We start from the raw sequence: 27,165 nt of genomic DNA, 5'->3' as shown, positions 1-27,165 counted from the left end.
CCTTGAAATGCATTTACAGAATGCAAGATAGTTCCTGAAACGCATTTACAGAATGCCAGATCATTAATGAAACACAATTACAGAACGCAAGATAATTCTTGAAACGCATTTCCATTACCGAAATGCATTTTCAGAATGAACAGGAATTCCTGAAACGCATTTACAGAGTGCTACATAATTCATGAAACGTCTTTACGGAGTGCCAAATATTTCACGAAAGGCATTTACAGAATGCGAGATAGCTCATGAAAGGCATTTACAAAATGCAAGATAATTCAAGAAACGCACTTACAGAATGTGAGATATTTCATGAAACACATTTATAAAGGTAATGACACTCTAAAAGATTAAACAGCCGCATGAACAGGTCTTATGGTTTCATATAAAATTTGTGGAAACCGTTTACACACGTTTCAGAATCTTCATATACTGCTAAGCTTTGATGCGTGAAACCCCGCGAACACCCTTGAATCCATAAGCGAATATTTAGAAGGAAACAGAATTATCGAACGGGATGAGGAAGCAACGAAAAGACAGAATAATACGACGCACAAAAGCAATGAACATCACACAAGAAATTGGGGAGCCGTTACATAAGTGAGGTCTCATTTTTACAACTGAGCTTTAAATCCACGATACAGAAAATTCTTCTCAGGATCTAGGCTAAATCATAAGACTGAATAAATGCAAGTCTTCATCTGTTGGGACATGACCCCAAATGTTATGACAATTTTTCAAGGCCAAAGGGACTCCTATACAACTTTTTTAAAAGCATATACGGTAGGTATTTGTTACATTCGCTGATCAATGGTATAACATTTCTTTTCCAGAGTAAGTCCACATACTTTAAACGATAACAAAGTCTATTAAACAAAAAAATTCCCTGTACTTTACACTATGTTGCAATCTAACAATATTTATACATACAAACACAAACATATTATATATATGCATCATGTACAATATTTATACATACAAACACAAACATATTATATATATGCATCATGTACATATTTATTTATATATATATATATATATATATATATATATATATATATATATATATATATATATATATATATATATATATATATATATATATATATATGTATATAGTCCGTCGACCAGAAAAAGAATAAAGAATCCTGAATGATTTTTCTTTATTCCTGAGAAGCTTGCCAGAGGAGAAAAAGAAGTCCAGACTGATTCAAAATCTTGATAAGAAAATAATATATGCGAACAATGCCACTGACTTCAACAGAAACTGCATAAATATTGTTGCAGTTATGTGAAGTATTGCGACGGAAAAGCACAACTAATTATATATTGTTCGGAGAAGAAAGTTTGACCCTTGGGAAGAAAACAATATAGTGATAATCTTCTGTCATTTGTCTGTGTAAGGTGATGTTATAATTGATTCTGCTGTCATTTCGGAGCTGGATCACTGTTATTTATAATTCAATGCCCGAAAAAAAAACAGAATAAAAACCGATTTTCACACGGATAAACAGAATTTAGCGCCAAAGCCAACAATTTCTAACGTCCAAAGCTACGTGCGTGTACCTGTGCATGAAATTTACTCTGCAGTAAAAATAAAAAAGGGCAATTGTAAAATTAAGTAAAATATGCAAGAAAATTTTCAAAACTGCAATGTCAACATAAATGATTCTACAAGGTTTCAGATTCATATATATATATATATATATATATATATATATATATATATATATATATATATATATATATATATATATATATATATATTATATATATATATATATATATATATATATATATATATATATATATATATATATAAATAAAAATACGGAAAACATGAAAGCTCAAAAAGTTAGAATGTCAATATATAAACATACAATTGTGAACTGTGTACTGTACTCACCGAAACAGCCTCATCCTGAACGTGTTTACCCTCCTCGACTTCATAGATATTATTCTACAAGGAAAATTAAGGCCATGCTATAATTTTGAGCAGCTTATGCACAAGTGTGAAAAAGCAAGCGTGAACATGAATATATATATATATATATATATATATATATATATATATATATATATATATATATATATATATATATGTATGTATGTATATAATTTTAAAATTAGTACAAATCATCATTCAAAGCAGCCAAAAATTATTTCAAAAACCACCGTTTGACTGATGAATCAATTATGAGCAACATAAAATATTTTAGTATTTGAACCACAATGTTATGGAATAGGACAGAATATAGAATTTAGGCCAAATGCCTAAATTCTCTGGGACCTATGAGGTCATTCAGCGCTGAAAGGGAAACTGACAGTAAAAATATTTGAAAGGTGTAACAGGCGGAAAACCTCGCAGCTGCACTCGAAACAATTGTTAGAGAAGACACAAAGTCGTATGGAAGATAGGCTACAATTATTAGAGAGGTTGCAGCTATGGGCCGAAGGGACGCTGCAAAGACAGTAATGCCTACAGTGTGCCACGTGAGGTGCACTGATGGCACTATCCCCCTACGGAACACAATTTTATAAAAAAGAATGTCTACAGTGTACCACGTGAGGTACTGATGGCAATATTCCCCTACGGAACACACTGATGGCACTGTCCCCCTAAGGAAAACAATGTTAAAGAAAAAGAACAACTTGTTTTCTACTCTTTTACAGCAAATAAGTTGCCACCAACTCAACATTATTACTAACTCCCTTTGTATTCCTATTGTTTCTCTTTTTCTTTTCCTTTCGTGAGTACCAAAGTCTCTTGAAGTCCCATTGGCATTAAAGCTCTAAATCTAAACTCGTTACTCAAGGATTTCACTTGTATAAGGTCAATTCAAATTCTCACATTCAATGTGTTAATGACTTTTCATAAAGTTGCATCAACTTCCGAGCAATTACGACAAAGTTCTTCAAGTAAACATGGAATTTTCACAGACGGTAAATACAACTATACATGGGGGGAAGCGGGAAGGGATCCAAATTAAAGATTATGGACTGTCAAAGGCAAACCAATCACCTATCAAAAGCTATCTTTATTTCTTGAAGCAGCTTTCATTCTAAGCTAAAAATCTGGCAACAAATAAAAATAAGTTTTAATACGACCTGGCATTGCAAGTTTCCACCACGTATGTTTACAAGTAAGAAATAAACGAAAACAAGGGAGAAGTATCAATGGTAACATTGGAGCATAGTAGGGTCACTCTGCCTTGTAGGAACGGGCAGAAATTGGGGCCTCGGATGCCCAGATCAAGCGCACACCTTTCGAAAGAGAGCAAGGCCGCTTTTTTTTTTTTTCTTTTTTTTTACGTATATGAAATCTCAGACCATCGCAGAGAGGGCAGAGTTGGGAAGCTGTGGACCAACGTTAACTGAACCAGTTTATGAGTGGGAAGGACGTCTTAGCGAGAAACATTAATTCACACCTTGCAGAGTGAATGTGGTCACTCGTCAAGTACCTTAGCTGTAGGTAGATTTAAGACACCAATACAAAATGAGATTTCCTGCAGGATTTTCTTTTGTCATTTTAGATTTCTCTGAAAGGCGATACACAAAGGGAAGAATGAGACATTTTGAGGTGCAAAATGTCACATTACCTATATACTGTGTTGAGCTAAACTAAATCTCAACTACAATTTAAGGCAACACTAGCAACTCAGTGTCAACTAGAATTTAAAACCAAAACAGACGAATTTAGTAAATGGCGAATTTCTAAGCAATCTTGGCGATTCTTTACATTTGCCATCATTTGTGGGTTATCAACCTGTACACAGTGATAGATATCAGGTGCACTTCTAATAAAAATACTGAAAGCACCATACATGTGTTTCACAGCAATATATGTCGTCTCTATAACAAAGACATGTAAATGTCTATCAAATTCAGCAGGCTTTGTAACAGTACGAGTGTTTCGAGGCCCAATAGTGAGGTAAAAATGTTGATGTGGACCTCTGGACTCATCACTTAACAGAGACGAAATATTATAGGGAATTCTGTTAAAGTTATATAAATTCAAATTAAGTTTTATTCATAATTCATAAGATACATATCAATTTTGTATTACTTGTTTTAAATACTATAGCAGTCTCATTCTTTCTGACATGTCAGAAGCTTTCGTATGCCCGTACATTCCAGTAAGTGAATGACTGTAAAATGGAAGTTTGTATAAGAGTAGGAACAAACAACTTTGCAATGCCTTAGTTCTGGGCATAACGAATAATGTGTAATCATCATTTGCTTAACAAAATACTGGTTAACTATTTACATAAAACTGACCATCATTATTAATGCTTTATGGTTACCCGGGAACAGAAACGCAGTTTGAGCTGTAATATTCCACATTTCACTTAATTAAAAAAAAAAAAAAACATGCATTTCTAGCTTAACAATGAAGTCGTAAGATTGATAGGCCTATACTGAAAATATAAAAATGCCTGTAAGCATCTTCTCATTAAATATTTTCCGAAATCTTCCCACGTCGGCATGCCCAGGACCCACTTAGTGGGTCCCTGGGTATGCCTTACTTTGAATACTGTACATTCATTGACCAGACTATCGAGTAAATAATTACAAACACTATTTCATGGCATATGTGTAGCTAAAATGCCTTAATTATTAGACAATTATTCACCAAAATATCCCCACATTAAGTAACAAACGCTGATAAAAAATTGACCAACTACAGTAACAAACTGGGGACCTTTACCCGTAAAAAATGTTTTCAATGAAAACTCCTCGTCCGGATTATTTTTTCTTCCTTTTACGTATCATGATCAGTGAGGGACACTGCATTTTGTTTTGCTATATTACTTGATATGATCGTTGCATATTTTAGTATTATGGCATGGCAACTAAAGTTGAAATCCTGGTCAAGTCGTCCAATTCTGTTTTCCTAAACGGATTTCTCTTCACTTGCAGAACTGCATTTACATTTTCCTTTATACCATAATTACTTTTAACTCTGTCTTTCATCATCAAAATATAAACAGTGAATGAACCCTTTTACTCATCTCGGTTGAAAACTGACTGATGAAAATATATGACCTACAACCTGCCATTTGCCATCTGGCAATGGAAGAAAGCTGACCTATAAAACCCAATCAATATCTCTTCCAGCTAGGTAGCAGGCTTTCTTCCATATTACAGAAGTTTTCTAAGAACATAACATTCAATATTTATAGAATACACTAGTAAAGTCAAGTGATACACAATATTACACACATTCCCAAAATAGCTGAATGTTAGAAAATAGAGGACTTTTGTATGGTATACTTAACTAACTCATGTCATTTTGAACATGAGATTTTTTTCTTAATTTTTGCATTTGAACGCCTCAGGTGAGCCAAAAATTAACACAGTTTTGCAAGTAAAATCTTAAAAAAAATATTACATTTTCATAATAAAATTAAGTTTCATATATACTTACCAAGTATTTGCATAGCCAACGTTTCTACTCGTGCGGCAGCCTTTTAAAAATTCGCGGTAGCGCTTCTACTGTTTTTGTGCCGGTGACAGGCTCCGCCCACTTTCGGAGCACCCGGAGAAAACAACTGGCAAGTTGAAGTAAGCTTAATTTTGTTTCTGCCCTTATGTCCATAAGAGGGGAGGAGGGTGGGCTCCTTTTCTGTAATTACTTGGTAAAGAAATATGAAACAATTTTATTATGAAAAAGTCATTTTCATATAAGTACCTTACCAAGTACGTAATTACATAGCTGAATCCCATATTGAATGAAGGTGGGATATATGGACACATTATATTCCAAAACACGGACTTCATCGGTAATGAATTTGAAATAGAACTTTTTGCCGGCATTGATACAATGCTTATTGTTTCCTTATCTGATAAGAGAGCTACTGCAGGAGAATACTGCCTCCAGTTGGTGTTCATCTTAGCCTGTAGTGGACTACCAGGTGAGCCGTGGGTTGCCTCTACTTACACTATACCAAGCACGAAGAGACCTCTCTGGCGTGGTGTTTAAAGATCTGCCCCTGCCAATTTTACAAAACAATTTGACAGACCTTTGAACGTCTTTGAGACAAACCCTGAGGCTATAATTATAAGATTATAGGGGTTGTTTTTATTTCCAGGTATTTTAATCTCCTTTGTATTCCGCCCTACTTAGGATTTGTCTTCAGTCCATTTCTTCTCCACAACCTATGAACAATAACAAATTTTTCTTATTTTTACAGATTTACCATTGTATGTATAGCCCATGTATAAATATTTAACATTTTCGTCTAGACAAGAAACACCATACAGTATTTACATCTAAGTAACTGCAATGGTAAGCTGTTTGTATAATGAATTCGTGCTCTCTCTAAGATCCCGTGCTGGCACAAGGCCACCTTAATCTTAACTATTTTGTCCGTACTTGTAAATGTACATTTATCATTATTATCTGTTTGCATACGATTGTTCATTTTTTCACTCATCCAACTTACTCTATTGTTATGCTTCATTTCATATTTCCTTGCTTACTAATTTATTCTTTACCTATGATATTAAGAAATCAAGATAATTGTAGAGGGAAAATGCCTTCAAACATACCGTGACGAAAATGAGATGCCACGTTGACAGAAGATCTGATTCCGTTTCTTGTTACTGCATAAAAAAACTTCATCAATCATGAACCTATGTAATTGACTTTGAATTCTGCGTAGCGGGAAAGATATTTGATATCTGTAATGGGTGAAATGGTTTCATCTCTCTGCTGTTGTTACGGATTTGGCATATATGAAAGATTAATCGCACGTGGAGAGGACCCAAACAGCCACAATGGAGAGCTCATTTCATTCTGGTTTTAGTTTAAGTGGGAACTTTGCAGCAGAGGATAGGGCTGATGGTTAGCAAAGCATATGAAAGTGCCCTTGCCATGGGGCGCAGTACCATATCTAAAAATGACCAGATAATGCTGTCACCTACTCTGAAAACACAACAACCCATCCACAAAGACTGGAGGGTAGTCCAGGTGCACTGTACCCCAGGCTCCCCAAAAACCTAAACCAAGGCAAAAGGATAGTAGGAGAAAAAAGTGTGCTTCCTATAAATCCTCACCCCAATACCATACCAGCCACCAATAACAGTTCCAAGTGATGCAATTATCAAATATTGTTTCCACCTCCTTCAAATAGTGTGATGCAAAAATAGACCTGCATTTCCAGTAGGTCAACTGAAGAATGTTAGTTAGGGACATATTATGCCTGAAAGCCACAGAGGTAGATACTGCTCTGACTTCGTAAGCTTTATGTTAAAAGTTCGCAACATGTCTCCCTGGATCCATGAATGTGCCTCTGAAATCAAGTCCCTCCGGAAGAACAAGGCATTCTTAGATAGAGGGTGAGAAGGGTTCTTAACTGAACACCAGAGGTTACTGGATGGACCTCTGAATCTTCTCTGTCCTACTCAGGTAGTACCTCAGAGCTCTGATCTGACAGAGTACTCTCTCTTCTTCCTCAGAGCCAAGGATGTCCATTAATTTCTTAATGGTGAAAGAATGAGGCCAGGGCTTGGATGGGTCCTCGTTCTTGGCCAAGAAATCTAGGGTAAAGGAGCAAACTGCATCCCTTTGGGAAAAACCTATCCTTTTATTGATGACTTGAATTTCACTTATGCGTTTTGCAGTAGCTAAGGCAAAGAGGAAGAGTGTATTACTAGTGAGGTCCCTCAAAGAAGCCGAACGAAGAGGTTCAAAAGCAGGACCTGTCAGCCACTTCAAGACTACATCCAGGTTCCAAGTGACCAGAATGTCCTTCCTCTGTTTTGACATATCAAAAGGACTTGATTGGGTTGTTAATATCCGAGTTTGACAAAAGATCCAGACCTTATATTTAAAAACTAAGCTAAGCATAGGTCGATATCCCTTAATGGTGGAGGAGGACAAATTCCTAGAATTCCTCAGATATAGGAGGAAATCGGCAATCTGTGTTACAGATGTCTCAGAAGAGGCATTATGGTTGTGGCACCACTGACAGAAAACTGGCCACTTGGCCTGGTAGACAAGGCTAGAAGATCTCCTGCATTGTGCAATAGCCTCTACAGCTCCCCTTGATAAACCTTTCACTCTGACAACCTTGTGGACAGTCTGAAGCCTGTCAGGACAAGAGCGGACAACCCTTGGTGGTGTCTTCTTAAGTGGGGTTGTTTGAGTAAAGACAGTTTTTGGGGAAGGAGTCTTGGAAAATCTACCAATAACTGTAGAAGGTCCAGGAACCATTCCTTCAGGGGCCAAAACCAGGCTATGAGGGTCATAGTGGTATTGTGGTGGGCTTGAAATTCATCACCTCCCTGATCATGCTGAAGGGAGGAAAACCGTACAGATCCAGACTGGACCAGTTTTGCACCATGGCGTCTGTTGCCCATGCAAGAGGATCTGGGGCTGGAGAGCAAAAGAGAAGAAGACTATGGTACTTGGAGGTAAACTGGTCTAAAGTTGGGTTGCCCCATAGTTTCCAAAGATCTAGACAGACCAAGGGACCCTAGGTCCATTTGGTGGCAAGGACCTGCTTCTGATGGCTCAGCTCGTCCACCAAAATATTTAATTTCCTCTGGATAAACTGGGTGACCAGTCACTTGATTTTGACCCACCCACATGAGTAGATCTCTTGCTGCCTGGCAGAGAGAAAAGGAATGAGTGCTGCCTTGTTTCCAGATGTATGCTAAGGCTGTGGTATTGCCCTCATGGACTACCACTGTCTTGTTTTGGACCATAGTCAAGAAACACTGAAGGCTTAGATGAACCACTTTCAGTTCTCTGACATTTATATGTAGACTTTGTTGCTCTTGGGTCCATGTACCAGATACTTCCTGATTCCCCAGTAGAGCTCCCCAGCCTAGGTCCAAGGCATTTGAATATAAGTCTGGGTCAGGGCTCAGAGGTTGAAGGGACTTCCCTTCTGACAGTCTTTCTTTGGACAGCCACCAATGCAGGTCCACTTTGATCTCCGGGGTGATCATAAACATGTAAGTGTCCGGCCGTGTTTTCTTGTCCCATTTGACCTTTAGGAGGAACTGGAGAACTCTTATATGCACTCTGCCTAGTCTGACAATCATTTCTGTGAATGCCAACATCCCCAGCAGGTTCATCCATTGTTGAGCTGAGCAATACTAAAGGGCAAGAAACCTGTGGACCATCTAAAGGCAACTGGAAATTCTCCTCGGTGACAGAAAAGCCCGAAAAGTCAGAGAGTTGAGAGTCATCCCCAAATAGACGATCTCTTGAGACAGGGCCAACTAAGACGTCTGTAGACTGATAAGAAGGCCCAGCTCCTTGGTAAGAAGCAAAACCTTGTGTAAGTCCAGATACAGACTTACATTGATTCCTATCAAGTGGGGCCATCTTTGCCGACGAGAATGCAGAATGTCGAGAGGAGTCGATGAGGCCAGAGAAGCCCCTTTGGGAGGAGGCAGCGACTCCCAAAGAAGGAGCTTTCCCAGTGACGTAAGATAAATACTTCCTATGAATTAAGCTTGAGGGAGGAAAGGCGAACGACGCTTTCCCTTGCTCCCTTTTAGCGGAAAGCCATTCTCCCATCTTGTGAGACTTCTTGGAGGACGAAGAAAGTTCCATCTTGGGGAGTCTCGTCCTGTCGTCGAGGTGACCACTCATCAAAAAGGTCGAGGTAGGCAAGACTGGAGCAGCTGGGGTGAAAAAAGTGAGGAAATTCGCCAACAGATACTGTAGAAGAGCTGCATAAGAAGGAGGAGGGCCAGTTTCTTGATCGACTTCTTCCTCTTCTGAGGAGACTGGGGACAGGATAGAATCATGGGAAGTCTTGGAAGCAGAGGGAGCTTCCTTCAACAGGCTCATGATTTCAGCACTTAATCAGAGCCAACAATGGTTCGTCTTGATTTGAAGGCAACAGAGACCGTGGTCTCTGAGCAGACTGAATAGGAAAGACACGTCTGGGAGCAGGCACTTGGCACTCGGAACGTGGTGACATGCGCTCAGGAAGATGAGCCAGACATTTGGTCACTAATGTTGGGCACCTATGTGTGGACACTGGGTGCTTGGAAAGCAGGTGAGGGCGCTCAGTGGATGGGCACTCTGGTGAGAAGGCCCTGGACTGTCCCATACCGGGGCAGGGACAGAAGTGTCCACAGTGTAACTAAAAGGAGGCTGTGGACTGGCACTGGTACTGGCCTTCCTATACCGCCTAACTGGAAGTGGATCTGAATGGCGACCCACATCAGTGCAAGGGCACTTAAGCGGACATGAAGAATCTATGTATCGTTTCCAATGCCTCCTGCCCACGCCAGAATCGTCAGAAATGGAAGACAACTGAGGCACCTCCAAAGAGACACCTTTCCAACGACTGTCTGTCGACACCTGGGATCGTGCAACAGGTTCGAATGAGGGGGAGACTACCCGTGGGCAAACCCCATTAGCCTCCCTAGGACTTCTAGTATGTCTTCTACCAGTTTTGGGGAAGTATGACTGGGACCTTCGTCTAGGACTCTAGGAGAACCAATGGGATGGGTAGTCCTCCCCCACTTGCACTACACTGTCACTCTTCACTTTTTCAGTGTACTGTACACTTTATCCATGATCACTTCCAGTGACACTCCCAATTCTGCCACTGCACCAACTACAAGACCTATCTTCTTATGGAACCTAGATTCAAGACTGGCAATGGTATTAGGGTTGGAAGCAAGGGAGCCAGGCAAGGGAGTATGTGGATGAACAGTAGGAGGGCCAGTACTGGGAGAAAAAGAGGGAATAGGAGTACAGTAGAAGGAAGAGCAGGACTAGCTGATAAACTAGGTTTAGTAGTAGTTTCTAGGCTATACAAGCCACCTTCCTTTTCCTATCCCTATCTCATTTATCTAAGTGCAATATCAACACTTTCCACTGCCTCTCATCCCGAGAAGAACATTCATTACAAGTTTTCTCATTATTACATTCTTGCCCCTACAATTACTACATACTGAATGAGGATCATAAGATTTTGTTAACCTAGTTTTACACCCTTTGCTGCAACAGCGAAAACTAGAAGTGCTACAATCAGACATAATTCTGCCAAAAAACTAGGTAACTAATAAAAAAAAAAGCTATTAAGCTCACAAAAACTTATTGACTACCAAAACAAAGCAATTGTACTTCACCAAAAGACGACTGAAAACCATGATAAAGCTGCTGCAATGGTGCCGATGTGTACAATGAGCTGGCAGAAACAAAATTGAGCTTACTTACCAGCTGTTTTCCCCAGGTGCTCCAATAGTGGGCAGAGCCTGTCACCTATACAAAAACAGTAGAAACACTACCACAAATTTTCAAAAGGCTCATGCGTCAGTAGAAACATTAGCTATGTAATTATTTGGTAAGTTACTTCTATGAAACAGATTTTTTCAATAACCTTCAATATAACCTCCACAACTGAAACTTAAGATGACCATGAGGAAATTCTTCTCTAAAAAAATAAACCTTTATGGGTCGAAAGACACATAGCTTCCCTATCATTGACATACCTCCCAAAATGGAAATGGCTACAAAAAATATCTAAAACTTCCACTCAGTCTGGACTGTGGAGCCATAGCCCACGTGTTATGAAACTTGGAAGAAGCCAATCAGGTTTATCTATTCCAGAGTGAAAGAGACTAGTTAAAGTAAGAGACCCACTTCATTAACCTCTTAAATTTTAGGCTACCTTCAGGAAACCTTCACAAAATCAAGAAAGAGGAGGACTCACTTTTGTGGGTCCAAATCACTATAACTTAGCTTTAATTTCTTGGTATACATTTAGCAGCACTTTGGGTTCTGTTCTCTTGGGGGAATCTAGTTATTAGAGTGGTAAATGTACTATTCCAGGCAGTTTAGCTACCAGTAGTGCCCATCGCCTCTTTTGCCCCTCCGGCAGGTGGAGCAAATTAGCAAAAGATGCAGCCAGCCATATGAGAACTGAAAGTCAGCTCAGTGGTCAGGTTAAACTACTTTAATAATAAAAATAATAGCAAAAGATGCAAATGGAGCAATGCTGTCTGAAGCCATACAGTGCTGGGCATGCAGTAAGGGTTGGGTATGTTTGAGGATGCTTGTGGAAATTACTGGTGAGGATGTGAGGAGGGCAATTAAGAAGATGAAGAATAGAAAGGTACCAGGGGTTGACAGAAATACAAGTGAGATGCTGCAATAGTGAGGATAGTGGGATTGAGCTGCTGACCAGTCTTTGTAGGGTATGTCCAGATAAGAAAAGTCTCCGAGGAGATGGATGAGAAGGACTGTAGATATAAGCAGAAGTGGTAGGTTGGTTAGTGTAGATAAAATGATGAATCAGTCTTTGAGATGGTCTGGTTATGCAGAAAGAACCGGGAGAATAGATCTAGCTTGTGCCTGCTCATGGAGTGAGAGAGGTTCTGAATAAAAAGGCCTTAACATCCAGGAGGCACAGGAGTGCTTGCAAGACAGATATGAATTACACAGTGTGTAAAGGTGATTCAACATACTGCTATGAACCTTTTCAATCAGTATATAAAGAACCTAATGCTGTGGAAGTCTTCTGCACAGAATGCTTATGCACAATTCAGCAAGACATGACTGTTGCATTGACTGCTGTATTGATTTTTCTCTGGAGCCAACCTCTGTTAGGCATACTGCACCTCCCTATGAAGATTATTAATAATAGCCATAGACTTTTCAGCCCTCAATTTTGTAATATGCTTACCAATGCAAGACCTGGAAGGTGGCTATTAATAACTGTACAACCTGGTGGGGAATGTGACAAGAGATTCTTTATATATGAAAAACTTTGAAAAGCACAATAGTGTGAATGACATGGACATGGGAAATGGCTTACACAAATTTACTGAATATTCTAAAATACAATTTAATCCAACAGACCATCAGATTCACCAATACCTCTCATAATTAAAGTGAGCATTAGCAAAACATTCTAAAGCAGAACCTAGACTTATAATTCAATTTGAAGGAAAGTCTATCATATTCGAAACTGGTTTCACATGGTCCCTGTTATGATATTGAAATATACATTTATTTCTACTCCAATCCATAATACTTAGATGTACAGCACTCTAGACAAAATCCTGAATTTCAAAACTTCCATCTGGTAAGGCATGATATCCAGACTCCAAAGATCCTAACTTAAAAAAAAAATGTTATTTTCATGAAAAATTAAGTTTCATATACTTACCAAGTAATTACATAGCTATAGTTTCAACTTGTGCGGCAGCCTAAATTTTAAAAATTGCAGTAGTGCTTCTATCGTTTTCATGCAGGTGACTACCTCGCCCACTATTAGGGAACAACAGGAAAAACATAGCTGAAGAGCTCAATTTGTTTGTGCTCTTATGTCGATGAGAGGGGAGGAGGCAGGGCTCCAATTCTGTAATTACTTGGTAAGTATATTTGAAACTTAATTTTATCATGAAAATAACATTTTCATATAAGTAACTTGCCAAGTATAGTAATTACATAGCTGAATCCCACATTGACAGGAGGTGGGATACATGGCCATATTCTACTCCAAAACATTCAGCAATGGTAAGGAATTTGAAATAGAAAAGTTGCTAGCATTGATACAATGCTTGTTGCTTCCTTACCTGCCTCTGGTTGGTGCTCATCTTAACCTGTAGTGGCATGGTAGCACAGCCAAGGAGCATCTCTAATTAGGTGGGAGCTTTGCAGTGAAGGTTATGTCCGATGGCTAGCTAAGGATCAATAAATGCCCATCCCCTGGGTGCAATACCACAATAAAAACTTGATAGAGATGTCACCTACACTGAAATAAAAACCACCGCCCATCCACTAAAAAAAATGGTGGGCACTCCAGGAACCTGGTACCCCCCCAACCCCGGCTCCCCAAAGACTCAACACCCTATAATCAAGGCAAAGAGATAAGAGGACAGAAGGGATGCTTCCTATGCTTTGTCCCCCCAATACAATGCCAGCCACTGACAACGGGGACCCAAGGTACTGCAGTTCTCGAACATTGTTTCCACTTCTCATACACTATGCGACGTAAAGACTGATTTACACCTCCAATAAGTAGACTGTAAAATAGAAGAGATGGACAAGTTGTGTCTGAAAGCTAACGAGGTAGCGACTGCTCTGATCTCGTTGGCTTTAACCTTAAAAGAAGGCAAGATGTTCTCTTGAATCCGAGAATGTGCCTCAGTAATAAGATTCCTTAAGAAGAACGACAATGCGTTCTTAGGAAGAGGTTGGGAAGGATTCTTCACAGAGCACCTGGGGTTGCTGTGTGGCGGGATTTTAAAACACAAAAAAAACAGTACACAACACTCACCCTGGTCCTCGGTTGCTGGAAGATGGAGTAAGGCGTCCACGGTCGCCAACACAGCACACAAAAAAACATAAACCCAACCAAAACAGAAAAACACACGACTCACGAACATACAGCAACATGAACAGCACACTAACAAGGAAAAACAACAACTCTGAATCAGCACACAAACAAACTGTTTTAGACCAAAAAAAAAAACGACTGACCGGCACTAGCTCTGACTCAAAAACCCACTCAAAAACCATACAAATCCTTCACATATTCCACAGACAGACAGCGCCGTAAACAAACTAACGACCTCATCCCTCTTCCAACAACCGAAGCACTCACTTACGACAATTACACTCGCTCGCTCTCTCTCTCTCTCTCTCTCTCTCTCTCTCTCTCTCTCTCTCTCTCTCTCTCTCTCTCTCTCTCTCTCTCTCAAAACGTTGGGAAATGCTAAATACAAACAAATTTATTCATCCCTCTATAATTCTCTCCCCTTTTAGCATTTCCCAACTAACACCTTTCACACTGCATTTAAATCGCCTTACGCAACACCCATGGATGCTCACTAGCAGGTCCTTTAGAACGCGTTCGCGGGCACGCAAATCATTCTCTCAGACTCGCTCTCTCTTCCAGCAACATTCAGATTTACATTTTCTCCTCCATTCTCTCTCAGATTCACGCTATCTTCTTCACTATTACCACTCTCAATTTCATCCACAATCTCATCTATACCCTCTAACTCGTTCCCAAATACCTCCCCCAATTCTTCAACTAACCCATCCCATTCGCTCACTGACCTTTCCAATTCCTGCAACGATTCATTCATGCTTTCAATCACTCATCTATCACTGCTACGCTCTTTTACTCTTACACTTTCGCTCACCTCCAACCGTTCACTTACCCCCACACGTTCAGTCAACTCAGTTATATCAAACCCGCATATGCTATACATTCTATTCATACCATCCCATTCATCCGTATTACACGCTTTATCAATCATTTTCACTTTGGCACTCACACCCCTATCACACAACTTACGACCATTCAGTTTACTTACGTTCTTCCCTTTCTTACGTTTCCTACCATACTCTATCAAAACCAATTGCTGATCCTCCTCATGCAACAACCCCTCACGTACATGCATCACATGCACCGCTTGCATCCTAGAGGATCCACCCATTTGAACCCCCTTCACACTCAGTTTCCCAAATTCGCTGTCACAGTCACCCTCTTTCGTCTACATACACTTGATACATGCCCTTCCATTCCACATTCGACACACTTCGCTCACGGTTCTGAACACATTCTCGCATAATGCCCATTCTTACCACAGTTGCCACATATTACATTCACTCGGGTACCCCTACAACCATCAGCAATATGACCCACCTGTCCGCACCTGTAGCATTTAACCCCCCTATCTTTCGTACACTCCCTTACCAAATGTCCCGATTGCCCACACCCGAAACACGCTCCTAAAGCCCACCTACACTCATTCTTTGTATGTCCTTCCTTTCCACATCTAAAACACTTCGCTCGACTTCCACTCATCGACCTTCTCCTTTGTACACTACTATCCCTAACCTGTCCAAGCTGTTGTTCCCTTACAAACCCACCATTCATCCTCACTGGCATCTCCACATTACTTGCTCTTACACTCCTATCTATTACACTATCAGCCATTCTCATTGGGCCCCTCAACACTGCATCCCTAAAGCTTCCAAACTCTGGTACTCTCTCATCTACCCCAGCCCTTACACCTACACTTCTGCTCTCTTTTATAACCCTGTCAAGCTCATAATCTTCTACAATTTCCAAAATTTCTCCCCAAGTCAACCTTTCATTCGTCCATCTTTTCTTCTCCTTCCGCTTCAAGTTCACAAATTCTCTAACTCCATCTGGCACTGTCCCTAACAACTTCCGTACTAACTCCTTACATTCATCTATCCCATCATCCCCAAACTTCTTCCTTGCCAACGTCTCCAGCCTACAAGCATACAATGACAAGGTTTCCCCAGCTTTCATTCTTGCTTCATCAAATTCATTCTTCCTCTTATACTTAACACTCGCTTTCATACGCCTCGCTTGCTCAACTAGTCTAGCTTTCACCTTGTCATACTCAACATCTCCCACACTCATAATAACCCTATACATATCAAGCAAAAACCCAGTCAAATATTCTCCTAATTCTCGTGCCCACACTCTCTTACTTTCCCCATACTTATCCTGACAAAACCTTTTATACTCCCTAAAGAAATCATGCAGATCCCTACTTCCATACTCATTATACCTTTCACACCAGGGTACCTCCCTCACATACATAGCCTTTCTCACTTCTTTCTCACTTTTCTCACTTTCGCTACTTTCACTGTCCTTTCATACCCTCTTCCAAATACAAAGAGTCCACTTCGCACTTACATTCATCTTACTCATTACACTCTTCTTCCCCCTCTTTTTATCCACTTTTATCCACTCACCTCCATCCACCTCACTATCACTACTGCCTTCACCCTCTCCCTTCTTTCCTGCCTTTCCCACTTCCTTACCCTTCTTACCAATTTCCTTTCCCTTTCCCTTCTTCCCTTTTTCTTCCCCTGACTTATCCTTACTTTCCCTCTGTTCCTTCCCTTGCTTTTCATTCCCTTTTCCTTACCCTGCCTCTCATTCCCTCGTTTCTTACTTCCTATTCCCATATCACTTTCATCACTCACGCTTCCATTCACTTCTTCCTCCTTTTCTTTCTCTCTTGCCCCTTCACACGTTCCAGAGAACCTGCCTCCACACAGCCCCTTCTCCAAAAACACCCTTGAACATACCTTTCACCATTTCTTCCACACCTTTCATCATTCCTCCAACTTTTTATCCACCCTCTCTTCTGACTCTTTCATCTCCCCTTTCATTTCTTCTTTCGCACTTCTTAGCATTCCCCCCATCTCCTCCAACTGACTCCTCAATCTCTCATTCTCACCCCTCAACCACGTATTCTCCTCTCTCAACCTCACCAGTTCCTCTTCCATCCTTCTCTTCAGTCACACTACCAGCCACCAATCTCAATTGCAGCTGCAATACCAGCTGCCCCATGTTGGGCGCCAAATATAATGTGGCGGGATTTTAAAACACAAAAAAAAACAGTACACAACATTCACCCTGGTCCTCGGTTGCTGGAAGATGGAGTAAGGCGTCCACGGTCGCCAACACAGCACACAAAAAACACAAACCCAACCAAAACAGAAAACACACAACTCACGAACATACAGCAACAAGAACAGCACACTAACAAGGAAAAACAACAACTCTGAATCAGCACACAAACAAACTGTTTTAGACCAAAAAAAAAAGACTGACCGGCACTAGCTCTGACTCAAAAACCCACTCAAAAACCAGACAAATCCTTCACATATTCCACAGACAGACAGCGCCGTAAACAAACTAACCACCTCATCCCTCTTCCAACAACGAAGCACTCACTCATTTCGCTCTCTCTCTCTCTCTCTCTCTCTTACTCTCTCTCTCTCTCTCTCTCTCTCTCTCAAAACGTTGGGAAATGCTAAATACAAACAAATTTATTCATCCCTCTATAGCTGGAGGGTCCTCTGATCTTCTCGGTCCTGTCCAGGTAATACCTTAAAGCCCTGATGGAGCAAAGAGCTCTTTCTTCCTCTTCCAGGCCAAGGATCTCCATCTAATTCTTAATGGTAATAGAAGGGGGCCAGGGCTTGCATGATACCTTGTTCTTGAGAGAATCCTATCCTTTTGTCTATGGCCTGCAGTTCACTGACACACTTGGCAGTAGCCAAAGCAACAATGAAGAGGGTCTTTCTAGTTAGATCCCTTAATGACATGGACTGAAGGGGCTAAAAACGAGGGCTAGATAGCCACTTCAGGACTACATCAAGATTCCAAGCGGCCGAGTCTGTCTTCCTCTGTTTGGATGTGTTGAAAGACTTGATAAGGTCGCTAAGATCCTGGTTCAACAATAGATCCAGATCTCTGCATCTAAAGATGGAACTCAGCATGGCCCTGTATTCTCTAATGGTGGAGGAAGACAAACCTCTAGAGGATCTTGGATAGAGCAGAAAATCTGCGATCTGAGTCACAAATGTCTGAGAAGATGCAACATTATGTCTTCTACACCATCTGCTGAATATCGTCTGTTTGGCCTGGTAGACCTTGCAAGAAGACTGATGTTTAAATCTTGCAATAGCTTCCGCAGCTGGTCTTGAAAAGCCTTTTGCTCTGATGAACTTCCTGATAGTCTGAAGCCTGTCAGAGCAAGAGCGGATAGTCCTTGGTGAAGACCCCCGAAGTGAGGCTGTCTGAGAAGACCTGGTCTTTGCGGAGGGAGCCTCGGGAAGTCTGCTAATAGTCTCAGAAGGCCCAGAAACCACACTTTCAGAGGTCATAACGGAGCTACCAGGGTCACTGTTTTGTTGTGGTGCATCCGGAATTTGTTCAGCACTTCCCTGACCATGCTAAGGGGCGAGAATGCATAAAGGTCTAAGTCTGACCAATTATGAAGCATGGCATTTGTCGCCCAAGCCAGAGGGTCCGAGGCCAGAGAACAGAACAGAGGAAGGCGATGATTCCTTGATGTGGCGAACAGGTCCAGGGTTGGTTTTCCCCACAGCTTCCAAAGGTCAATACAGACCAGGGTATCCAAGGTCCATTCTATGGGAAGGACCTGTTTGCGACGGCTCAGTTCGTACACTAACACGTTCAACTTCCCTTATATAAACCGAGTGACGATCTTGGTTCGATTCTGCTCTGCCCAAAGAAGGAGGTCCTTTGTCGCCTCACAAAGAGAGAAGGGAGTCCCGCCCTGCTTCCTTATGTAGGACAACGCAGTGGTGTTGTCCGAATGGACCACCACTGTTTTGTTGAAAGTCATGGTCACGAAGGACTGTAGGCCTAAATGGATTGCCTTCAATTCCCTTTCTCCAACTCCCACCTTGACATCTGGCGGTGAGTGCTGGTTTGAGGGAGCGGTGTACCCGCTCCATGCCGTTCGCTTCTGGGTTGTATGCTGTTGTGTGAATGAGTTTTGTTCCAAGGCTGGCAGCAAGGGAACTCCATAAGGTGGACATGAAGTTAGCTTCTCTATCACTTGTTATGTACTGCGGTACTCTGAGTCTACTGACCCAGTCTTTCAGTGTTTCTGCACAGCTCTCTGCTGTCTGCTGCCTTACTGGTATTGCTTCTGGCCATCTGGTGTTCCTGTCAATGATTGTGAAGATATACCCAAACCCCTCAGAGGGGGGCATGGGTCCCACGATGTCGATGTGGATGTGAGCCAGTTGTTGCTGTGTTGTCTGGAATTCTCCTATTCCCGTCTCTGTGTGCCTCACTATTTTTGATGTTTGGCATGGGAGCATTCTCTTGTCCACTTTTTGATGTTCACTTTCATTCTCCACCAGATGTACTGCTCTGACAAGGTTTGGGCGGTGGATCAGCCTGATGAGTGGGACAAGTTGTCAGCAAGGTTGAAGGCTTTCTTTCTCAACCCTAACGGTAGGTATGGTCAAGGGCGTCTGGTACTCATCTCGCAGGCGATGGTTGTCTCTCCGTCACTGATGGACAGGTCGCTCCATACACAGGGCGGGGTTCCCCTGCCAAAGTTGCTGTAGGTCCACATCGTCCTTCTGCACCAATGCTATTTCAGGATATAATTATCATCCTGATCTGGATGGTGTTGATGGAGTTTTGGGAAAGGGTATCTGCCACATTGTTGGAAGAGCCCTTTAAGTATCCGATGGTGCAAGAATGTTCTGCTATCGATGATAGGTGACGCTGCTGTCTTGCTGACCACCCATCTCCGTTTTTGGTGAAGGCGTGTACAAACGGTTGGTGGACCATCTGCACCACAAATTGTCGTCCTTCTAGCATATGTCGGAAGTGACGGATGGCTCTGTGGACCGCCAGTAACTCTTGGTCAAATATGGAGTACTTTTATTCTGCTGGCAATAACATCTTGCTGAAGAATGCCAACGGGCGACGACCATCATCTGTGTCTTGTTCGAGTAGCGCACCCATCGCTATGCTACTCATGTCCGTCATTAAGGTAAAGAAAAGATTAATGTGGCAGCAGAGGTGATTACTTTTTTGGCTAGTGTGAAGGCTTTGTCCTGTTTTTCATACCAACATAGTTTTTTAGGTTTTCCTTTTAAACACTCATATTTTGGGGCCACTATTTCAGCCAGGTTGGGTGCGAAACGGTGGTAATAGCTAATCATCCCTGTAAATTCTTGGACTGCTTTGATTGCTGTTGGTTTTGGGAAGTCGGTGACTGCTTGGACCTTTATCGGGAGGGGTTTGATACCGCCGGGGCTTATTTGGTGGCCCAGGAATTCCACTACTGGTTTTGCCCATTTGCATTTGTCTTTTCGGACTGTAAATCTGTTTTCTTTAAGTATTTGCAGGACCCGCCTGACGTCTCTCATGTGTTGTTTAATGTTGGGGCTGAATATCAGTATATTGTCGAAGTAGACGAAGCAGAAGGGTAGGTTGCCCAGGATTTCGTACATCAGATGTTGGAAGGTCGCACCTGAGTTCCGAAGGCCGAGGCAGCTGTAGTTGAAGGTGTATAAGCCGAAGCAGGTGATAAAGGCTGTTTTTTCTATGTCCTCCTTTGTGACAGGGACTTGGAAGTATCCCTTCACCAGGTCGATCTTTGTAAATATTTTGGCATCCTCCATCCAGTTAGTTATGTTAGCGATGTTCGGCAGTGGGTACCTGTCAGGTACTTTATTATTATCATTATTATTATTATTATTATTATTATTATTATTATTATTATTACAATAGTTTAACCACACAACTGAGCTGATTAACAGCTCTCATAGGGCTGGCCCGAAGGATTAAAGTACTGTTTTGATGTTGAGTCTCCGGTAGTCGCCGCAGGGTTGCCATGTGCCATCAGGTTTTGGTACTATGTGCAGGAAGATGCACAAGGGCTGGAGGCTTTTTGGCAAATTATGTGGTGCTGAACGTGGTGCTTTGCGGGTTTGGTCAGGTTGTGCTGCAGGTCGTCCTTAAATACCTCAGGTAATTCCTGTAGGAGTCAGTGTGAGTGGGGCTACAGGGTGGGTCGTGTGATCAGCTGCTGTTTTGCTACGTCTACCAGCATGTCATGGGCTTTTAGGAAGTCTGCTCCTAAAAGTGCAATTGTTATGTCTGCTGTGACGAATGTCCAGTTGTACTTCTTCCGGCCGAACAACACTTTCATGGTCCTTGTCCCGTATATTTTCAGCGGGGCTCCACTGGCAATGGATGCCTGTAGGGTGCTGGGCGGCTGTCTGTGGCGGGACCATAATTAGCTACCATAGTTGCTTGTAGACATGCGACAGCCACTGGTCTCCTATTGCTGTTCCTACATTGTCTAGGAATTTCCTAGCTCTAAGGATGGGGGGCATGCTGAAGCTAGGATAACCTTGACTGGGCCTTCAGCGTTTCTTAGGTGACAGTTGTTCTTTGGTTGGCGAGCCATTCTGTGATCTGCTCAAAGACATCTTCTGGCAGGAACTCAAGGACAGTGTCGGCTTTGCAGGATGAAGAGATCTTCTTCGACCTGAAGATGGTCTCTGCTCGAAAGAACCAAGCCTCTGGGTTGTGGGTTGTGAAGGATGGTAGGCAGATGCTTGCTGCTGCAGCATCGTCACTGGGTGGGCTGGTGTTGGCAGTGGCGGCATCAGTCATCTTTGGGGTCACCAGTATAACAAGGCAGCGAGTAAGAAGCAGAGTCAAGGCACATTCTAATTTACTGATACAAAATCTCTAACAGATCACAAATTCTTGCAAGCGGAAAAGCAGAATTTGACATCTGAAGAAAACAGAGGGATGTCTATATACAAGCAGATGGGTTTTTTCACACATGAAGAATGGTTAACAACTCTACTTACAATTTATGAAGAGGTTTCAAATATATATGGTTAGAGAGCTTGCAATGCCTTACACACTTTAGTAATTACAGTTCTGACAAGGACATAAAGTATCTTCTGAAAAATGCATAAAAGATTGCTTGAATCAAGACCGCTGGATCTGTGTTTCCTACAAGTCTCGCTGCGTCATGTAGATTTTTGTTTTGAAGGGAGGATGGCCTGAGGGTCCTGGCAACAGCTCTGGACCTCACAGTACTCTACGTACTGACTCTGCATATATCAAGGTGGACTTGCGAATAACAAGATACGAACAGCCGTTTGGAAAGTAACTCAATCATAAGTAGAGGAGTGTCTGTATTTTTAGATAGGTCTGTAGTACTCATGCTGGTGGATAAAAACATTCAGTTACCCCCTTTCAAAATGTTTTGGTCTTAAGAAGAAACAATTGACAGCTCTTATGTGACAAAAAAAAAAAAAGAACTATAGTAAGCCCCCCGTATTCACGTTCTCACGGTTCGCGGACTCACGCATTCGCAGGTTTCTCTGTGGAACATATCTAGCCATCATTCATGGAAAATTCGCCCATTCGCGGTATTTTTCACTGAGAAATATTCACTAATTACTGTATTTTCATATAAGCATTTTTACAGGGTTTTTCTTGGTTTAAACTATCAAAATGGGCAGTTCTAAGTGTTTTTAGAGGGGTTTTAAGCATTAGCGGATTTGACCTATTCGCAGGGGGGGTGTGAGACGCATACCCCGCGAACACGGGGGGTTCACTGTACTTTTTTTGTCTGCTCCTAGAATAAATGGAAGCAAAAGGTCTATACAAGTCCCTATGGTTCCTTGCAAGTCAAGCTAGGAAGTGACCTCATTGGATATAATGGATATAATGAAAGCTCATCCCTGAGAAGCCAGGAGCCTCCTATCCCTTGCTAAATTCTCTAGGTTATCTGCAGCATCCTCACGAGTCTACGTGTCACATTCAACACCCATTCAGATTAAGACTGCAAAGAATGAGTTTCATACCACTACAGAGGCAAGGCTGTTTGAAGCTCCCCATGAACACTGATAAATAAAATGACAAAAAGCGATCCATGACTTAAAGTTGCAAGACTTGGCTAAAGGAAGCAGAGCAACAGCCATTTACCACAGGGACTGAAAGGAATTGCCTCAGTTGAGGTGGATGAGGAAATCCTATATCTGTTGAAAAATGGCACCACATGAAGTGACACACTTCTAACAGCACCAACAAAAGAAGATAGCCCACTTCACTGGTGTAAAGTTGCTGATGATCACAGCACAGTCCACAAGAAATTCTCTCTCTCTCTCTCTCTCTCTCTCTCTCTCTCTCTCTCTCTCTCTCTCTCGGGGGCAGCTTGATAGTCTCCATCCACGAAGACAATGCAACTTCTTGGGTTAATGGTGAGGTGTAGCTGTACAGAAGAGTGGATCATGGGGGTTCATTTCTATTGAGGCCACAACCAAAAGGGGCAACAAATCATTGTACCATGGCTTGTGGCATATGAGGAACCAAAAAGATTATTGTGGGTCCTGGAGTACTCAATACTGTACCTGATTGATTACTTCAAAGAATAGCCTGAACTTATGAAACCCAAACATGCACAGCTGGCCCATGGGTGCTCAAAAGCACCATCCAATGCAGTCCAAGAGTCTGCAATGGGGAAGCAAGACACTGAGGGCTTTCTGTTTTGCTGTATGGCAAACAGATTGATCAATGGTGTTCCCCAAAGTTTAAACCAAGAGAACTAAAAGCTGAATCACAAACCAAAAATGCATGACTTATCAGAATCACTCACTGATGAAATTGAACCTGAGGGTGGTGTTGTAGGTTCCCACATGGACCCACACACTGTCCATCTTACCTAGCCAGCTAATCTTCTCACAACGAACATCTCTGCACACCAAGTACACGCATACACGAAACACAGCAGGAGCATCTCTGCGACCAAGCACACACATACATGAAACACAGCAGATGTCACGTATCCTTTGTACATATACATTATCATTCATATTATTGTTGTCATGTTAAATGTATCATTCTTTGCACAAGCATTACAATGTCAGCATTCCAGCTATATGTTTCTTAACTTCATTCATGTCTTGTACATTGATTTATGTGCATCTTTCCATCCTCCAACAAACACAGTTGACTGTTCGCCTTGTGTCAGGCACTACATTTCCGCTCACAAGAGCTATTGACCTGTCTGTTTGTTGTCTTGAATAAATTAGTAAGTTTGTAGACAGCCTCTTACTCACGCCTTCGCTACATTAGTGACCACAGCAATGACCAGTCCAGCCAGCCCCAACAATGCCAGCCTCGCCAACGACACTGTCGCCGCCACCTCCATACATCTGCCTCCACTCATGCCCCACAACCCAGAAGCTTGGTTCTTCAGGGCAGAGACAATCTCCCAATCAAAGAAAATTACCTCCTCAGCAAGCAAAGCAGATGACATCCTCGAATTCCTGCCAGACAACGTTTTCGAGCAAGTCACAGGATGGCTTGCACAATTTCACACCTGTCACCTACAAATCACTGAAGGATCAGCTGAAGTCATTCTCCAGCATGCCACCTGCCCTAAGAGCCAAGAAATTCCTGAACAATGTGGGGGCAGCCATAGAAGACGAGTGCCATCGCATGTCTACAAGCAATTGTGGTGGCTCATAATGTTACCCGCTGCAGACGGCCAACCCAAGTCAACCCTGGACCTTGTGAGAGAAGTCCTCCTCACAAAACTGCCCTGCCAAACAGTGGCAGCCATATCCAGTGCTTCCATCATACCCATCAAAGAATTCCTAAAATTGGTTGACGCAGTACACATGGCCCACAAGACAGCGGAGCCCACCCAGCCACCCATAGCAGCACAGCAGTCCCAGTAGTCAACTGACTACCGGGCACCCCCATCCACAAGCAGAGCTTTCCCAAACAATTCATCAAGGGGAAGACCAGACAGAAGAAAGATGAACCACCAGAGGGAATGTGCTTTTTCCACTGGAAATTCGGAAAAAAAAAAGGCATGCAAATGTAACAAAGGTTGCTCGTTTTCAAAAAACATGCAACCCAAACAACTAAACGTCAGCGGTGAGCAGAGTGGCTGCCTTGTAAGAGAAGCTGTGCCTGGTTATAGCTGTCTTTCTTCCAGATATGAACGCAAGGGCTCCACGTGTTTCTTCGTCAGCGACGAAAATTCAATGACAGAATTCCTCATCGACACTGGGGGCATGCAGATCATCTGTGCTAGCCAGCCTGCACGAGCAAATCAACCAAGCACCACCCAACAACCTGCACGTATCGACCGCAAGTGGCACACCACTCAACATGTAGGGGAAGCAGACTATGAATGTGTCATTCAGCAGGAAAGATTAAGTTGGACCTCCACCACAGCAGACATGATGCTAGCACTTTTAGGAGCAGACTTCCTAAAAGCACACAACCTGCTAGTAGACGTAGCATTAAAACAACTAATCCCGAAAACAGCTCCTGTATCATTTCCTCAACAGCTGTGCAAACAATCTACCACCACAATGTCACTGCAACTAAAATACTAAATTCAATGCACTCACTTAACGTTAGCCCTAAAGATGCTGCCAACTCTTTAACAGCTGGTTAAACTTCAAGATACTCTTCATGGGCCTGTGACTTCTGTGGTGATCTCAATGGCTACACATCACACATCTAAAAAAGAAATATAATACTGTACTCTTTATAATAATAAATGGAAGAACAAATATCACAAGGCATACCTCAACCCACATGTATTCAGATTGACATCACTCACAATCATGCCACCACACAATTTAACCCAACATCTCACTGGCTGGAAAAATTATACCAACTGGTAGAAAAGTATTGGATATAAACTCCAGATAAAACTCACCCACTGCAGTTTAGGGTGTCCATAAACAGTACTTTTCAGACCTGACAAAGGTCAGGCATTATTTCATCACAAACCCATTCACTTTAAACAGGCTTTCATGTACCTGCATACTACCCCAGGCACTACAAACAGAAGGAAAGAACACCTAGGGCGAGATCTCTTCTCATCAACCCCTTCCAAAAGAAGGCTGTTTGTTAATCTTCAGGTCTACTTGCAGGGGGCAGGTCTCTGCAACCTCTTGGGCATAATATCCCTGCTGCCATCTCAGAGGACCAAGATTCTCCAATCCAGAGATCAGAGTTCACTTCTGCCAGTAATTCCTATACGAGTGAGGACCTGTGCAGCTGAAACGATGCTGAAGCCTCCAAAGTGAAACAAGAGGTTTGTTCATTGGAGGATACTAGGCAATGGGGGAAAGCTTGGTTCAGTCACTAAGGCCATTGTGCTCTATGATGAGCTCTGTGACCTCTCAGAAGTGCCTCTCCCACTCAACCTGAACCAAGACAGTGGGCATAAGGCCATCAGGTCTTACAGGACCTGCATTTGACTAAGAAGGACCCTCAACTACAGCAGAGGGGAAAGAGATGTCAGCCTAACCCTGTACTTGCTCGAAGGATTGATGCAATATAAGCCTGCAACAAGTACCAGAAACTGGGTTACAATCCAAAGGTGTCAAGAAGGACCAAAAAAATAAAAAAAATAAAAAAAAACTGCTTTCCACCCTTGGGCCTACAATCGAAACAGAACCAGCCAAGCTGGCCCTGTAAACAGGTATAGGTAAGCAGGAATAAACACTACCCAGCACAGTCTGGGATGGTACTGTGCACAAGAGCAAGCTCATGCTTGTGGAAATCCAGGGACTGGACATGAACATGCCCCAGGAAATACCAAGCAGGCTCCAAGGAGCCAGGATGGTCACAATCCGAAGAAATGAAGACTTTTTTGCACCTCCAGAGAAATGCAAAGATGTGAAGAGTCCAGGTCAGTCCTCTCCTCTCAAGAGGTGACCTGGTATGTGCAGAAATGTGCATGGGTGATCAGTCATGAGTGGGCTTGTCAACCAATTCACCTACTCCACCTACAATCAATTGCTTTTGTGAACATTCAGTGATTGATGACAGTTTAGGAAGAAAAAAAAAA

General features: G+C 42.1%; 2 protein-coding genes across 2 annotated transcripts in view; both read right to left on the bottom strand.

Moving 5' to 3' along the window:
- Positions 1 to 27,165, bottom strand: part of LOC136834756 (uncharacterized) — a 350,563-nt gene that overhangs the window by 320,361 nt on the left and 3,037 nt on the right. The window contains exons 2-3 of the mRNA XM_067097363.1: positions 25,712 to 25,823; positions 1,904 to 1,957 (exon numbers count right to left, since the gene is read on the bottom strand). Of these exons, the coding sequence (XP_066953464.1) occupies positions 1,904 to 1,947 (44 nt within the window). The 5' untranslated portion in view covers positions 1,948 to 1,957; positions 25,712 to 25,823. The remainder of the gene's footprint in view (positions 1 to 1,903; positions 1,958 to 25,711; positions 25,824 to 27,165) is intronic.
- LOC136834578 (uncharacterized) lies at positions 18,646 to 20,938 on the bottom strand. Its single transcript, XM_067097156.1, has 3 exons — positions 20,382 to 20,938; positions 19,238 to 19,697; positions 18,646 to 18,927 (listed from the first exon to the last, which is right to left on the bottom strand). Exons 1-3 carry the CDS (start codon positions 20,936 to 20,938, stop codon positions 18,646 to 18,648), a joined length of 1,299 nt encoding a protein of 432 aa, XP_066953257.1.

The sequence above is a fragment of the Macrobrachium rosenbergii genome, chromosome 54 (genome assembly GCF_040412425.1).
Source record: "Macrobrachium rosenbergii isolate ZJJX-2024 chromosome 54, ASM4041242v1, whole genome shotgun sequence".
NCBI classification, from domain to species: domain Eukaryota; kingdom Metazoa; phylum Arthropoda; class Malacostraca; order Decapoda; family Palaemonidae; genus Macrobrachium; species Macrobrachium rosenbergii.
This window is presented reverse-complemented; position numbering and strand designations above follow the sequence as displayed.

Excerpts from the sequence above, each read along its gene's own strand:
- LOC136834578 (XM_067097156.1), bottom strand. The coding sequence starts at position 20,938 with ATGGAGGATGCCAAAATATTTACAAAGATCGACCTGGTGAAGGGATAC. Across the intron at positions 19,698-20,381 it reads AAACCTAAAAAACTATGTTG|GCTGATCCACCGCCCAAACC; the intron begins GTATGAAAAACA and ends CCCACTCATCAG. Across the intron at positions 18,928-19,237 it reads AAGCGAACGGCATGGAGCGG|GTCCTTCCCATAGAATGGAC; the intron begins GTACACCGCTCC and ends CGTCGCAAACAG.